This window comes from Empidonax traillii, unplaced genomic scaffold, assembly GCF_003031625.1.
Source record: "Empidonax traillii isolate 1590-97213 ecotype Southwest subspecies unplaced genomic scaffold, ASM303162v1 scaffold153:size895095, whole genome shotgun sequence".
NCBI classification, from domain to species: Eukaryota; Metazoa; Chordata; class Aves; order Passeriformes; family Tyrannidae; genus Empidonax; species Empidonax traillii.
Genome location: NW_020955346.1, coordinates 584,534 through 601,040, shown reverse-complemented (window position 1 = coordinate 601,040; position 16,507 = coordinate 584,534). Strand labels below are relative to the sequence as shown.

Here is a 16,507-nt window from a genome sequence, read left to right as displayed (position 1 = left end):
ATTATGCATCTGGTGAAAAAGCCTAAGACAATTTTGTCTCTTTTTTTCAACAATTTATAGTCTGGTATGCACTGACACAGCTGTGGTGACATTGTAGTAACCATGAATGTTCCAGAATGCTGATTTTTCTCTAGATTTTTGAATTATTTAAAAGCAAATCTTATTTTAAAAATTCTACTTTCTCAGGAAAAATACATTCTCCGATATTTTTTTCATTACTATTGTCAATAACAGTTACTAAGGATAAAAGTTAGGCCAAACTAAAAGCATTTGTGCCAAATGTCCCATCAACAGCCAAAGCAAAATTTCCACAATGCGCTGCTTCCCAGCGAATTTCAATGTTATTTATTGATTCAAGTGTAATTTGTAATTCATTTGTAAAACTTGGTAGTTTTAGAACTTCCATTTACCTTTATAAGCTTTTAAAAAAAAAGGTCTGGTTAGTAGTATTCTTGTTATGATTAATTTGCAGCTGTTATAGATTCAGTTAAGTTGTGTTGGTATCTACTGATCATGACTAATACTGGTTACATAGATCAGGGTATTGCATAAACATTTAGAGTTACTTAGTCAGTTCTCATTCGGAATTATTTAGTCTTAAAAGTTCAGGGAGAAAGATTTTTCCACTGTCTTTAACAGGAGTCCTCTCAGATGAAAGCTGTGGGGCAGTGTCATTGCCAATCTTCAGCTCCCTTCTCAGTGTTTTTTCCATCCTATTGCTGTAGATCAAACTGAAAATTACATTTTTCAGAATTTGTAACACTTTAGTGAAGATGTTTAGGCATTTTTACCAGAACAAAGAACTGGAATTTAGATGAGCTTGTGCAGAGGTATTCTTGTAGCGTGGTCTTGATGACTTTGTAGTGGCTAGGCTGCTCACAGAAGTGCACAGGTGATCTTGAATTTAAATTCCCTCTTCTGCTTGATCCAGTGCAGAGCTTGGAATAGCTTTTATGCATTTTAGTTTGTATGACTTAACTGAAGGTTGATCAGAGCAAGCAAGCAAGACTGAATGATTATGTAACTGGGAGTTTGGGTACCCTCTGTGAATGTGAGAGTGGGGTTCAAGTCCCTGCTCCAGTAACAGTTTCAGCTTTCTTACAGAATACAAGGTTTTTAACAGAACAGTATGAGTTTAGAAGAGAGGAAGTTGCTGCAGGAATGGTCCTAAAAGTTGCACCAAGACTCTTTGTAAGCCTTTGTCAACTTCAGAGCCTCTGTAAACCACAGGCATCAGTGATAAGTGTTTATTTTTTATCTGTGAAAGCCTCCAGCTGCAAACAGTGGAGATAACGGATAATGCTGTAGCTTAGAATTTACCAACTGTCACTAGTATGATACTGTGCAAAAAAATACGCTTTTAGATAATGCTGAGCTTTATGCCATTTAAGATTAAATTCAGGATAAGTTTCAGATACAGGAAGTATGAGAACCTATGGTATTTTGTGGTGTACTGGCAGGATTCTTAAAAATCTGTTGCTTTTAGTGGAAAACATTCTTCTTTATAAAGTTAAGCAGCAGCAAATTTCAGTGAATGGAATATTACAGATCTACGAATGCCTGAAGTAATAACTCAGGTAATAACTCTGATTCTGGTACTTTTATTTTTTTTGAGAAAATAATCTTAGAGATGTACTTCTCTCAGTTGTAATCATCCTCTTGAAAATTTTGTTGTCAATCTCTACCTCTGGTACAGGTATGTGATTCTCTACTTATCTGAGGTACCTGCTATCTCAAATGGTGTAACAACAACACGGAAAGTCAACTTTACTTCTCCCATGCACTGAGACAGCTGGAGGTTAGCCAGCTGAAGATGTAATGTGCTTCCTTGTGGAGTCTTGGGACTTACATTAGTTGGAGATTCTTCTCAGTGGCAACATTTGAGGAACATCTCTGATTTGACTTGCTTGGGTTCTGAAGTCTGCTTAGGACCTACATGGTCATACTCTAAAATGGTTTAAATTCAGTTTTTCTTTGGCCAAAAAATAGCTTATCCTGTTGTGAAACATTAAGTAAAGGTATTGAAGAATGAGAATGAGAAACTGAAAGATGGAGACTGATCTTCCTCATAATACTTCCACATCTGTTGTTGAAAATATTTAGTATTGCTTTCAAGCTCTTCAGTATTAGAAAATTCCCGTGTTTGAAATTTCTCGCTTACAGATTTGATGGCTTGTCATTTTTTGTGCTCCCAGAGAAATGCAGGTTTTGCAGCAGAGAAGCGGGTACAAATGGTGACATAGAGCTGAGGACAAGCGATTGTGTGGGAGGCAAAGGTACGACAGTGAAGCATCTTCACATTTCCTCTCCATGTAGGAAGGGCAAAGTGGCAGCCTCAGAGTTGTTCATTAGCTGTTCCCAATGCGGTGGGAAGAAGCTTCCGCTTCTTATCCAGCAGGATTGCAGCTGTGCTTCGTCATCTTCTGGGGCCACTTGGTGCCACGCAGGATTTGGACACATTTACTGGGTTCAGGAGTTATCACATGGTCATGTGGCAACAGCAGTGAAGAAGAACCCCTTCTTAAGACCTGAAGGAGGAAGTGCCCTTAGGCTTTACCACATCTGTAAACAACATTCTCGTGTCAATAGCTTTTACAGCCCCCGAGAGAGACATGGAAATGGTTCAGTGGCCATAAACCGCCTGAACCGTTCAGTGTCTACTTTTGGCTGTTGAGGAAGTATCTTTAGGCTTTCCTTTTATTCCTTGTTATGTGCCCCTCGTTGGTATCCTTCAAAGGATATTAAACTGAATACAGTAAGTATCTAAAGATTTCATATGGTCATTTTGCTGACACAGTACTAAGCACTTCATATGTATTTGTACACATTTTCCAGTGTATAATCTTTATAGTGTTACATTACTGTTTGGTTTTTTGCAGTCTCTAGACCCCTTAGTTTTGGACAGAGGCTTGCCCCATAATAAGAGCAATGCAGAATGATATAAATGGGTCACAACATGGTCCCTAACTCAAAGAATAAATCATTCCGTTACAGTGTAAAGATGCCATCAGGTTAAAAATAGTCAGGGAAGTGCAGAAAGCTGTTTATCTACTTCAGAAGCAATAGCTAAAGGCAATAAGCCTACAGTAATAGCTGTAAGCAGTAGGAGTACTTGCTTGTCCCTTAACTGTTATCTTTGCAGTCTTTAATGAGAAGAATTGTTTGCAGGGCACTGAAAGGATGATGAGCAAGCTACTGTTACTCGTGTTTGGGGCTGTTTCATGAGGACAAGTAAAAGGAGAAGACAAGAAGGTTATTTTGCTTTGCTGGTTGAGAATCTCAGTAATCTGCAAGGTGTCACCTCTGACATTATCATTGTTTTCTACCAGGAAGAAGTGAATTAATGAAATGTACATCTCGTTCACTATTGCACATTTACAACTGTAAGAAACATGGAAAGTATGAATTCAGGGGTGGGGAATGACCCCTGCCAGTTAACAGTGTAAGAGGTTTGGTTGCCTGTAGTCACTGAATAGAGATCTGCTGACATAGGAGTCACCTTTATATGAACTACTGACTTGCTAGAAATTGTCTGCCCTGGGTTGTGTAATCTCTTAGCCAGAGGAAATTACAAGGGAAAAAAAAGCCAATGATGTAACAAATGAAGCTGCACGAGTTTATGGGCATAGCTAGGATAGTCCTGCTGTAGGGAATGTGGCCACCTGTGGTGCAATTCCTTCAGAAGTGGGCAAGAGCTGGTGCTCCGAGCAGCAGGGTTTGTGCCTGTGTGTTCCAGGGGAAAGTGTTTTTGTGCTCAAGGTTGACACAATTTGGCCTTTGAGTTCTTTATGGACTGTGACTCGCTCCATGCTGATGATACGTTAGTACTAGGGGTGTGTAACCAGCTGAGACTGATGTTTCTGAAGCTAGCCTCTTTCTCCCTCTGCTTTGTATGTGTGGCTTCTTAAAATACATCACAGCTTTGCCTGATGTTATCTCCCATTTGCAGGGGGAATGCTTCTTACCCTTTTGCTCCTTTCCTTTTTCAGTGTGTTGGCTTGCTCAGTTGGGTTTCATCTCAGAGTCTTATCAGTGCTGTAGAAGGGGAAGCTGGTAACACAAAACACTCATACAAATTCCCCCCTAGGCACTGCTGTCGTGAGACGTTTTTGCATGTTTTACAGCCCTCCCTGATAACTATAGAGTGGATGAGGGCATCAAGAAACCATAATTTGATTCTTGTGGCCACACAGCTTTGTTAATATGTACAAACAGACTCCTTTTTGGGCAGCACGAATGGTATCATGACATTTCACGGTTATCATGGTTTTTAGTTACTGTGTCTGTTTCTGCATCTGTCTGATCTTTATATTACTTTCCTGTCTCAATTAAGCATCTCAGTAAGGCTCAGTAAGCATTCTTTCTCCAGTTGGTTATATTTGTTTTTCCTTACTTCGGGAAATCCTTTACACTGATTTCTAGTTATGTTGCAGTGTGATTTTACTGTTAAATGGGCATTGGAAGAAAATTCCTTGCAGTTCTGGAAACTGCTTTCCAGGCCACCGATGATACAATGGCTCATTGTTCTTTCCCAATAATAACTGGGCGTATTTTACACTAACAGGAGTTCAGAAGTTTATGAAGGAAGTTTTTGGGCCTTTTGTTTTGCTATGAAAATTTGTGAGCAGATTAAGAAAGGTAACACAGTTACATGCCCACAGTATTTAACCCATATAAGCATCTGATGAATTTCTGGTGTTGATAAGCTACAATAAAATATTAGCTTACCCACCTATGCAGTGTCAGTTAACTTTCATATCTGCCAGTTATTGTGTAGAAAACACTAGAATTTTTGCTCAGGCTCCCTAGTAAGTATTTAAATATGCACTCCTCTCCCTTCGTTGGTTGCTGTTGACCAGAAAGACTTGCAGGTTTGTGCTGTGTTCTGAACTCAGGATAACCGCAGGTAGTCCCAGTTCAGTGCAATATTGGGAAAATCATCTTTCAGTATGAGAGTCGAGCTGATGTACTCATTTTCTCAGTGACAGAGCTTCAGTGGAAAAGGTCTAGCAGTGAAAAATCTTCTTTCCTTTTTTCTTCTTTCCTTTTTTCTTCTTTCCTTTTTTCCCATCTCTCCAATCTGATGAAAATAATTGGTATGTAAAATCTGACTAGGATAGGACTATTTTGTTCTGTAAATCGACAGATTTTTCATAGATAGGGCATATGTTCAAATAGGACCCAGAAGTCATCACTATGAATCGATTCTTGAGAAATTGTATTATGTTTCCTGCCCACTTCTTAATAGAAAAATGTGTATCTCACACTATCTGCTCTCACATTCAGCACCTGCAACTAAGTAATAATGAATGGGACATATAAACCACATGTTATTGATGAGCTCAATTTCTTTGTCTTGAGCCTTGTCTTGAGTTCAGTGGTGCCTCTTCTGTGAAAGAAAAAAAATAATGGTACTTCCTTCAGAAGCCTTAGTTCATTCTTATTCTGTGTATGCAATGATTTTAGCTTTTCCACTTTCTTAAAATGGAAGGCTAGGGCTTTACCTACTGTTTGCTTTAATTGTGTACCTGGATCTGTCCAATGCTTCTCTAGATTTCCTGCAGCTGGCAGCCTTATTTTCTTGGCATTTGTACTAGCATGCAGTATAGTCAAATCTGTTACCTTTCCTCTTGTAACACTGCATCCTAAAGCAACGGGAGTTCATTTTACTGTAGAAAGAACACTTATATTGGCTGTTGAGGTATTTTATCAATATCTGTTCCTCATTACTTGCTGCATTTTCACCAAGGTTCATGACTACAAACCTGGTTTGGTTTGGGGTTTTGTGTGTGTGTATATGTGTGTGTGTTTTGTTTTGTTGGGGGTTTGGGGTTTTTTTGGTTATTTATTTAAGGTTATTTATTGTTGCATCTGCCTAACAGTAGCAGAGTTCATTACAGGGGTTCTGGCTTTAAAAGCTAACCAGCTCTTCCTGTCACTTCTTTGAGACCCGGTTTTAAATTAAATTATGCTGACCAAATCCTTATGTTACTGGTATAAAAATGGACTGCTGTCTTTGATGCAAGTTTCTAAAGGAGTTTGAGACCTTGCAAGATGTAAAGAGTGCAATTGGCAAAGAAGGATTATAATGTCGAGTGTTATCTGAAAAGAAAAACTGATTCTCCAGAAAGTTTAAATGGTTCTACTTGATCTGACGATACTATATTAGATAGTGTAGTCTTTGATTCCTCTGCTCATTGATCAGTATTTAAGCATGTATTTTTGCACATACTGTAAGCACATCGGTCCTTTGCAAGCTGAAAGGAAATACGCATACAGAAGGATTTGATGACACTTTAAAGTCTTTGAGCACTCAATAAAAGGGAAAGCAAGACAGAAACCTAGTTTCTTCTGATTACTCTTGTATGATTTAAATAATAACATGCAGAATACTATTTCTTCTCTTTTATTCAAATTTCTGTCTTGCACTTACAGCTTGTTCTTTCTAAAGCTATGATATAGTTAATTTTTTTTCCCTATGGTCGTTCTGCTCTTAAGAGGGATGAAGAAGTAACTCACTTTCTGCCTAATGCTGTCTCTGATGACTCATCTGCTTATTCCACCATTAGTGGTCTTTTATGCACTGAAGTTGATCAGTAGGTGTTCCACATAGCTTCCTATTTAGACACAGTTGCAGTGGTGATCTTTAGGGAAAATGTGCCTGGCATATTTGGCAACAGCTTTCTGATGTTTTCCCCAATCAATCATTACAACAGAAAAGGAACCACCCACTAACAGATCCCAAAGGAAAAGGAGTGCATCTTTACAGCCAGAATATTCAAAAGCTTCTGGAAGCCTTTCACTCCTGAACAGGGATAGTACCTCTCTCACTCAAGTCCTTGGCATGTGAAACTTCTTAATGTGAGAAAAGGGAAATTTCTGTCATTATGTTATAACTGAAAAGGCCTATGTATATCAGGCCTATCATCAATATGTGTTATCTCCAATTTGAGTTTTAGCACATCTTTTTCAGATCTCCTGTTCAGAGCCCTTGTCATTGAGTCTTAACATGGCACTGAGCATTGAGTCAGCATTCAGAAATACCCATCCTGCTCACAGCAGCTCTTGTGATCTGCACTGCTAGTTCGCACAATATTTGGGTAAAAAATATGTTGTTTTTAACATTATATATAACAGTAACTGGAAGTGTTGCTTGTTTCTGTTTAGATGAGAGTCCTTACACAAAATCAGCAAACCAGGCAAAGGCACCTGATGGAGCACTGTCTGTGAGGAGACAGAGTATTCCAGGTAAGACTTGCTTTGCTTTTTATAACATCTAACTTGGTTTTGAACAACAAGGTAATACTAATCAAAATTCAACTAGTTATAAAAAGCAAATGAATTACAGTTGCTACCAAGCAACTTTATAAAGAAGGTTCCATAGGAGCTTTAAGATGTTCCCAAAATTAGGTTACCTCAAGCCTTTGCTGTGAAGAACATCCTTATATCTCTGTCTTTTGCAGCAGATTTGAGACATTGAGCACAATAACCTTTTCATCAGAGATCCATGTATTTTGAGGCCCTATGAAATCTGTTCTTTGGTACCTGGTTTCGATAGCGTAGAGAGAGGGGCCCATATTTTCTACTACTTATTGGCCAGGCTCAGAAATCTAACAGGGCAACACTCTGCCAGGGTTCTCATCTTCATGTAATTTTCTGCCACACCTATGCCCATCCTTGTCTTTTGTGTCATCACATTGCACAAAGCTGGACCTTTAGATAAATGGTTAAAATAAGTGATCTTTGAAGCTGTGTCTCTTTTATTTACTTCAAACAAGTCTGCAAAATATGCCCATAAAAAACAAGCTTGATATGCATATTGTGCAGAAATCTAAAGGGATTTTCAACTCAAGTAATATTTTGCAGAACTTTCAATGAAAACAAATGAACACTGAGAAAGGTTGCACAGGTGGAATTATTGATGTTGCCAGTCTTACCTCAAACACAGTAACCTCTGACTTGAAGGGAAGATGCATTGCAATAGAGATCAGAAACTGTAAGGTCGTGACTTAATGACTGATGTTAACTCTACCTGCACTCCTTTGTTGAACTCCTAACTGTTGAACAAAGACACACAACTTACAGGGTGTCTGTGAATGGGGGATGGAGCTCAGACCTTTACCACTGCTAGGCTCAAATCTCATCCCAATAGCTACTGTAAACAGCCAAAGTACGTTTTGTGAATGCTTTGTATGCATGTTTCTATGTGTGAGAGACCAAGCTGGCTGATTGACTTTTGGTTATAATGAACATTTTTGCTCATTGTTGAAAACGTCCTAGAGAATAAAGATTGTTATTTTTACAGTAGAATCATGCATATCATAACCACTGTGAAAGGACATGACTCCAGTGTCCAGTGTCCAGTTATTGTTATGAGAAAATATCAACAAAGTTTTTTTTAATCCAAGTCAATACAAATCAATATTCGTTGTTCTTCAGAGTGAATTAGGACCTGGTACCTTTTTGAGTAATGCTTTAGCTTATAGGTCAATAATATTTATGATCTTGGAAGTATTCAGTCTTTTGATTTCTTTTTTTTTGCTGTAAACTTAGTAATTGTTCTTTATGGTGTGGTTACTGTATTTATAAAACACTTATGCTAATGTCTGAGTACAGACTGAAGTTCATGGTTTACATGACATTTTGAGTACTCCTGATGATTTTCACTACTGTTCTTTAAAGAGAAGGTTTGATGAAAATTGAACCAGTACAATTTTTCTTTAGAGCATTTGGTAAGATTAGGAATTTTAGGTGTTGAGTAGTCATCGTGGCTAATGACCATTTATTTTGCTTTTATTACAATATTGTTATATATTCTGGAGTTTCTGAGAGCATTGCAGATGAAGTTTTGCTATATGCTCTGCATTAGTCACAGTTTATTCAGGGAGATAATGCTGACAAATGTTTGGTGAGATGTGCTTTACTGTATTTCAGGTATTCTGAAAAAAACTATCTAAGCTTATGTATGTTCTTCAGCTTTTAGTATAGTGCTGACATTTATCTGAATGCCTTATTGCATCTCTAGACCTCAGGAGCCCCAAATGATAAATGAGATTGAGCTCATTGGATATTTAAAGAAATAAAAATTAAAACTTCTTCATGTCCTGACAAATTCTCATTGTAACACAATGGATGTTGTAGGTTTGAATATATAAATGACTTTGCAAAACTAAGTACTATTTTGAAAATTAACTTGAAGATTTAGGAGTTGACTGAAGTTTCTGAAAATAGCCTGTGAACATTTATATCACTTGGATGCTGAGGAAAATTTGGCCCTACATTTTATATGTAACATATCACCTTGTAAATAGCTTCTGTTCTTGCTTTTCTGCAGACAATTTATCCACATTATGGATTAGTCTTGACACAGATGCAGAAGCATCGCAGCTAGCCAGCATGGTTTGGCAATAGGAGGTGTACTAGTTGTTTTGACTAGTATGAGACCAGAAGTACTGCAGTTGCTTTTGCTTGGGGGCAGGATCACAGTTCTGACAGTATGTGGGTCAGCTCCAAATAGCTTTTGAATTGAAAGGTATGATGCAATAAACCTAGTAAATTCTTCTGGACATGGATGGGAACATGTCAGCTGGAGTTACTGTCAGTAATCCTTACATGGAGAGAGCTTACCCTGTATGGAAAGCCTTCATTTCTATTCCCCCCAGATGGTATGCCTGGTAAAACATCACATTCCTGAACTGCTGGTTTTTTAAGCTTGAAGCATGGTAGTACCTATGACAGCATAGCTGTCTATTCCTCTTGATGCTCTGTCATTCCTTAGACATTGATAGCAGATGTCCTATTCCCAGGAAATGCTCTGCCTGTTGAATCAGCCAAGAGAAAACTTCTGGGTTTTAGCAAGGTAATTGATTTTATGCAGAGCTTGCACAGGTTTGAACAGTTTGTGGAAAAAACACTAGTGAAAATATACATACAGGATGTGTGATGTAAATCTTCCAGCTTGGTATGGGATCTTGGCATCTCCCTGCGTCTGGTTAAAGTTCCTTCTCATGACATTTGAATTCACTTTAAAGGATTCCACTGCTCAGTCATTTTGGCCAGCTATCAAAAAGGGAAGCTTTTGTTGCTGTGAGACCTGAAACTACTATACCAACTGTAAACCCCAAGAGGTGGTTTTTATCCTTCCATGTGAAACTGTATTGAAAGTGCAGTATTGATGAGCAATGACTGAGTGCACAGAGAAGTAATGTAATTCTGTAGAGGTTACATGGAGCTCAGGCTCAGTTTATTTTACAGGGAAAAAATGTTGAAGTAGTAATTTTATAATTAAAGTCAAATTAGCACATACTGTGAGATCAGTGCACTGAGTTGAATTCCTTTCATCCCCAGAAGGAAGGAATGGATTAAGCATCTCCCTGGAGCAGAACTTGTGTATTCGAGATACAGAATGGATTATTCATGTGATGAGACTACATGTCATATTTACCATGTCTTCACATGGTGCAAAATCAACAAGCAACAGATCCTTTCAGAGGGATTTACAGAATTGCTGAAATTATATTTAATTCAAATTATATGCATTAATATAATGCAGTTTGAAACTTGGATTTAATTTTTCGTATATGTAGGTGTTTAGTTACGGTTATATATATGATTGTTTGAAACATTACTTAGCTTGACAGTCAGAATATCTTAACTTAAAAGTGAGGCTTAAGGTAATGCCATCATGACAAGCAGCCTGCAAAGTCAGAAATAGATTTTCTCCTCCAAGCATTTAAATTTAGACTGTTGACCAGTATATAATGAAACCTTATTGCTACTCTACCCTTACAGAAACCAAGGGGGGAGTTATTGTGCCCCATTCAAGAAGCTATCACTGCAGGACTAGTGTTAAGGCACATATATAAAAACAGTGTGTTTCAGAATTCATGGATAAGACCATTCCCTCAGAATCACAGATGCAGTTAAAAAGTCTGTCATTTAAAAATAAAGTATTTGATCCTCATTTGTTAGCTAACCTCTTGAATCCCTAGGTTTAGATCTCTGTAGTTCCCACTGAGTTCCTAGACTGAGGTTGCCAAGGGTCCAAGCAGTGCCCAGCCAAGGTTGTGCATTTAGGAAAATAGCACTTGAGTCAAAGGTGTCAGTCCTGGGATTGCTTATTCTTGCAGGAGCTTTGAAAAGGACATCAAATGTCCGTATGGCACTGACACAATGTCAAGAGCTGATGGCAGTGTTCAAGAGACACTTTTCACTTTGAAGTCAAGGAGACCTTAATATTTGCTTCAAGATAAGCATGATCTCAGTGCTGTCCTGAATCTGGGCAGGCTGAATAGCTACTCCCATGCTTTCCAAACTAAAATCCAATGCCCTCTTATCTGTTTTAACAAGATGGATAAATCAGTCAACACTAATGCTCTGCAAATTGTTCTCTTCATTCATCTATTTGTTTGGGGAGATGGAGGGGAAAGAAATGACCTCAGGCAAGAATAAAAATAATTCCTTTGTGAAGCAAAAATAACTCACCATAAATTTGAGACTAATTAAAATATTTCATAAAATCTGCAACAGGAGTATCATTTTGGTTTTAGTCCAATTCTGGACATGTTTTTTATTGAGCCTTAAAAGTTACTGTTATTAAAATAAAAAAAATAAAAAAAGAAAAAAAAAAGGGGAAAAAAAGTAAAAACCACCAGAGTTTCTTAAGATTAGTGGTTCAGCTTCTCAATGTTTGATTTTTATTGATTGAATTAATTAGTAAGTTTCAGTTAAATTTGCAAATGGGTCAAAAGTCAATTGTTTTTCACAAAAAATGAATTTGTGCCTAATCTAGTTAATGTTAAATTAACTATTTTAAAAATCCATACTTTTACTTCTTGCATCTACTAACTTAAATATCTGCACTATAGCAGACTTCTAGACACGTGAAGTCTTGTTGCCTGAAGTACTCAGGGACTCAGAACTGTTACATGAACTGAACGTTAGGAGAGCTGTTTGAATCATTTGTGAATTCAGAGATTTGGTTTAGCTAGGAGGGTTGCAGTTGCATAGCTGTCTCTTTCCTAAGTAAGTTTTTGGCACCAAATAGCAAAGAGACGCGGTGGAAATATTTCCTAAACTGAGGAAGTTTCCTTTTTTCTGGGACAGAAGAATAACACAGCTGCCCTGCTCAACACACCTAGCAAAAGACCCTTGAAGTCTTGTCCTCATCACATGGTGTGATCCGCTGTTTTCTCCTCCCACATCACCCTTGTGCTCCAGCTATGCCTGCCTCTGGGACCCACAGGAGCTTTCCCAAGTTTCATTTCAGCCACGTTCTACTCTGCTTTGATAACTTATCTGCTGAACAAGCAAATTGTCTGGATTTATGGTGGAAGTGCATGCCCACTCTTACAGAGACAAGCAGGAAAGACCAAGGTGTTGTAAATTATTCTTTTGACATTTTCTCCACCATGGGGAGCCTCTTTTCTCTCTAACCAGTTTTTTATTATTATTATTTGTCATTTACAAGTTTTACATGCATCTGCAGGGATGGACTAACAGGTCAGTTGTTAAAGTAGGTCACTGTACTCTGAAGGAAAATTGTCAAGACTTTGAAGTCTGAAATTGAAATGACTAGATTTTTCAGTTCCTTTGTACATGTGTAAATACTTCACTTTCTTTCCATACTACCTGATTCTTTGAAGCATGCTATAATACAGGTTTCCAATTTCAGCACAGTGTTTGATCTCAAAAACAGGGCTGGCCATCAAACTGAATGGAAAACAGAGTAAATGTACAGCCCTGAGCTCATCCTCTACAGTGATTCAAGCTCTAGGATTGCTGTTAGTAGCAGTTTTGTGGCCTTGTTTGGGGGGAGTTTGGTAACAGGATTTTAATGCAAAAATAAAATGTTAAACAAACGTAATTTTAGGGTAGGCTGAATTTTGAACTACTGAGCTAGAAGGGAGTACACACAAATCAAAGCTTAAAATGCCTTGCAAAGATAATATTTACAGAGCTGATACTAAAATAGTAATTACTGTATGATGTATTGTCCTCAGTAATTGCTTAGGACGCAAAGTATTCCTAGGAGAAGTTACGAAATACTAAATTATTGTAATAAAACCAATAATTAATTAACATCCTGGGAATTTTCCAGCTCTGAAATATTTAAATACACAATGTATATGTCATTAGGAAGCAGTGAGGTAGTTTTTTTTTGATCCTTGGCTCTGAACCCATACAGGTGCCATGCTCTGTTTACAAAAATACAGAGATACACCTTTTTTCCCCCTCCTTGACCCACAGCCTGCTGTGCAGCAAATGTTCATAATCTGTCTCAGGCTACACCAAATGTGGCCGTCCTGAGGTGTTTGTCTACCATCCACACCTAATGAACTCAAATGTAGGTCAGCTGGAAGCTGAAGAATTTTAAAGACCCTTCTGTTTTTTTCACTATAATCTTGGGGGTTTTGTAGCATCTAGAAATGTCTGTTTGATCCTGAAAATAAAAATGTATTACTATCAGTAAACAAGCAAAGGTTGTGAAGAAATAAGAAAATATTGAAGTTTATATTTATATAAAATAAATATAATTCCAGAAACCAGTCTGGATTACAGTTGAGACAAAACATGTGATCCAGTTTTGATGTCCTTGAGTTGCCATTATAAAATTGTATTAGCTGAATTTAATATTGTGTGTGCTGTGCCACAATTTAAATGAGGAAAAGCTCTGTACTGCATAGCATAATACTGGAATAGATGGAGTGAATTGTTTTACAAGATAATCTCAGAAATAAGGAAGAAATATAGAATAATACAGAGAGATAGAAGGGTTTAAAAAAAAGTCCACATTGATTAAAAAAGAAATTAGACTTCTGAAGTGATCCTGGGATATAAGTTCCATTAAATGACACTACTTAGGAAGGAAGACAGCTCCCAGGTTATTTCTGTAGCTCAGCTCTTAACATTTGAGCCAGGTTCAAGTGATTGACAGATGTGACAAGGGATGATCCATTCCCAGTGGTTAGATGTTTACCTATGTGCAAACAATCCTCCAGAACCAGTTTTGTTTTCCTCTGTGATTAACATGGCATTGGCAAGATGCAAGGTGTTCCAGAATAGCTGTTTTCATGCTTGTGGTTAACTTGGTCCAATTTCTTCAGACTCATGGGTTGAGTAAAACAGCAGGTTTAAAGACTCCCATTATTTTTTGGCAGAGTGTTCCTAATGTCAGCAGCCCCCTTTGCATCATTTGTCATAGGGGAGGCACCTTCTCAAGCAGCATTGCCTGACTGATGCAGATCTCAGTCACCTTTTCTATCCTCATCAAAAATTAAGCCTGCTTTGCCTTTGACTTCAGCTTCCCACAGATTTTGTAAGCACTGTGATGTCATGCATGCAGTGCTGTCTTAGCTAATGCTTCATCCTCCACTAAAATATTAGTCTTCACTGGCTAACTGGTTTTCCAGATTAAGAGCACGATTTGCTGGAGGAAACCTGTTAAAATCATCCCTGACTTTTTTCATAGTTTGCATTGTGAGAAACAAGAATTCATTGCAGAAGTAAAATGTGAAAATAAAGTGTATGTCAGTAAAAGCTGGGTTAGGAAATTTAAGTATGTGTCTACAAAAGCACTTTTTCTCCTCAATTTGCATTCATTGCATAGACACTTACTTTTACTGTGTACTTCTAAAAATCAGCGCAAAACGCCACTGAAGAGACTTTAAGCATTTAGAAATCCATTAGCAGCAACCTTTGCAGTCACAGTTATTATGGTAATGATCTTGGGTGATTTCCTAGCAGAAGCAAGCGTTTTGACCTGTGAAATGCAGATCGCAGGCTAGTAAGCTTTTCTGCACTTGAGGTGTTTATTATATCTGCAAAGTCATTTGCTGATTTTCATGTCTGATGAGAGGCTGCAGTTGCTGTATCATTTACAGGCTTCCTTGTGCGTTTGTTTAACCTGCTGGAGGTTAAACATTTATCGAATGATCTGTGAGGCAGCTACAGAGCTATATGTCTTTTCATCTCCACTGCCACTAAAAATTCCTGAATTTGCCTTCTCATACTTAGTATTGAAAGAAGTAAGATTTCTTTCTCATCCTTCCTCCTTCTCACCAAAATAACTTTTTGGAACGACTTCATACATTTCATTCATGCAAACATATTCCATACACAGATAAATCCAAAATAAATTTGTCTCTTGTAGAAAATGAACAAAGATCACCAAGTTTGATTTGCCGATGATTTATTTATACATTTTCTTTATAGGTCTCCTACATGCTAGTGTTTTTCAATGCTGAAAAGGATTAGAATAGAGAATAATCTAATTTCATTTCTTTTACAACAAAAGAGGGAAAAAATGCATTTATTCTCCTTCTTCAGTTACAAGAGAGAGAATGCTGTAGAGGACATGTGAGGAGAGAGAAACTAGGAAAAACCCAAAGAACATCGGTTAAGACTAGGCTTGAACGAGAAGCATGGAGACAGTCTCTGAAAGAGGTACTGGACCAGCTGGGAAAAACATATGGCTTCCCTCTCTCTTGGAAAGAGAGAGGAAAGCCATATACTTATTAAAGGTCACATCAAGAGGTGACAGCCACAGAGATCTGTAACCTTGGGATTGTATAGCTGATCACAGTTTGTTCCTGGCTGAACATAAAACTCATCAATCCCAATAATCACTACATTTCACAAGAAGTTGTAAAACTCTTCTGCTGTTCTATGAGGGGTTCTTTATTGTTGTAGGTGTAGTGGGTTGACCCTGGCTGGATGCCAGGCACCCACCAAAGCCATTCTCTCACTCCCCTCTGCAACTGGTCAGAGGAGACAAAATATAATGAAGGGTTCAGGGGCTGAGATAAGGACGAGAGATCACTCACCAAATATCACAGGCAAAACAATCCCGAAGTGGGGATATTAGTTAAATTTAGTAAAATCAGAGTGGGATAATGAGAAGTAAAATAAATCTTAAAAACACCCACCCCTCCCTCCTTCCCAAGTTCTACCTCCTCTCCCCCAGTGGTGCAGGGAGACAGGGAATGAGGGTTATAGTGAATTCATCACAAGTTGTTTCTGCCACTGCTGAGAGAGAGGAGTCCTTCCCCTGCTCCAGTGTGGGGTCCCCTCCACGGGAGACAGTCCTCCATTAACTTCTCCAACGTAAGTCAATCCCACAGACAACAGTTCATCACAAACTGGTGCAACACGGGTGGCCTTTCTATGATGTGTAGTCCTTCAGGCACAGGCTGCTCCAGTGTGGGTCCCCACAGGGGTCACAAGTCTTTCCAAGAAAGCCTGCTCCAACCTAGGCTCCTCCCTCCACAGGTCAGCAGGTCCCTGCCAGGACCCTGCTCCAGCATGGGCGTCCCACAGGGTCACAACCTCCTTCAGTGTGGGTCTCCTCTGTGGGCTGCAGGTGGGTCTCTGCACCCCCATGGTCCTCCATCTGTGCAGGGGCACAGCTGCCCCACCATGGTCTGCACCATGGGCTGCAGGGGAACAGCTCCAGCACCTGGAGCACCTCCTACCCCTCCTTCTGCACTGACCTTGGTGTCTGCAGAGT

At 38.6% G+C, this 16,507-nt stretch overlaps 1 protein-coding gene across 11 annotated transcripts in view; it reads left to right on the top strand.

The window, feature by feature from the left end:
- Positions 1-16,507, top strand: part of GRIP1 (glutamate receptor interacting protein 1) — a 323,422-nt gene that overhangs the window by 206,199 nt on the left and 100,716 nt on the right. For all 11 annotated transcript variants that reach the window (XM_027884704.1, XM_027884706.1, XM_027884712.1 and 8 more), the window contains exon 2: positions 7,168-7,248. In XM_027884704.1, the coding sequence (XP_027740505.1) occupies positions 7,168-7,248 (81 nt within the window). The remainder of the gene's footprint in view (positions 1-7,167; positions 7,249-16,507) is intronic.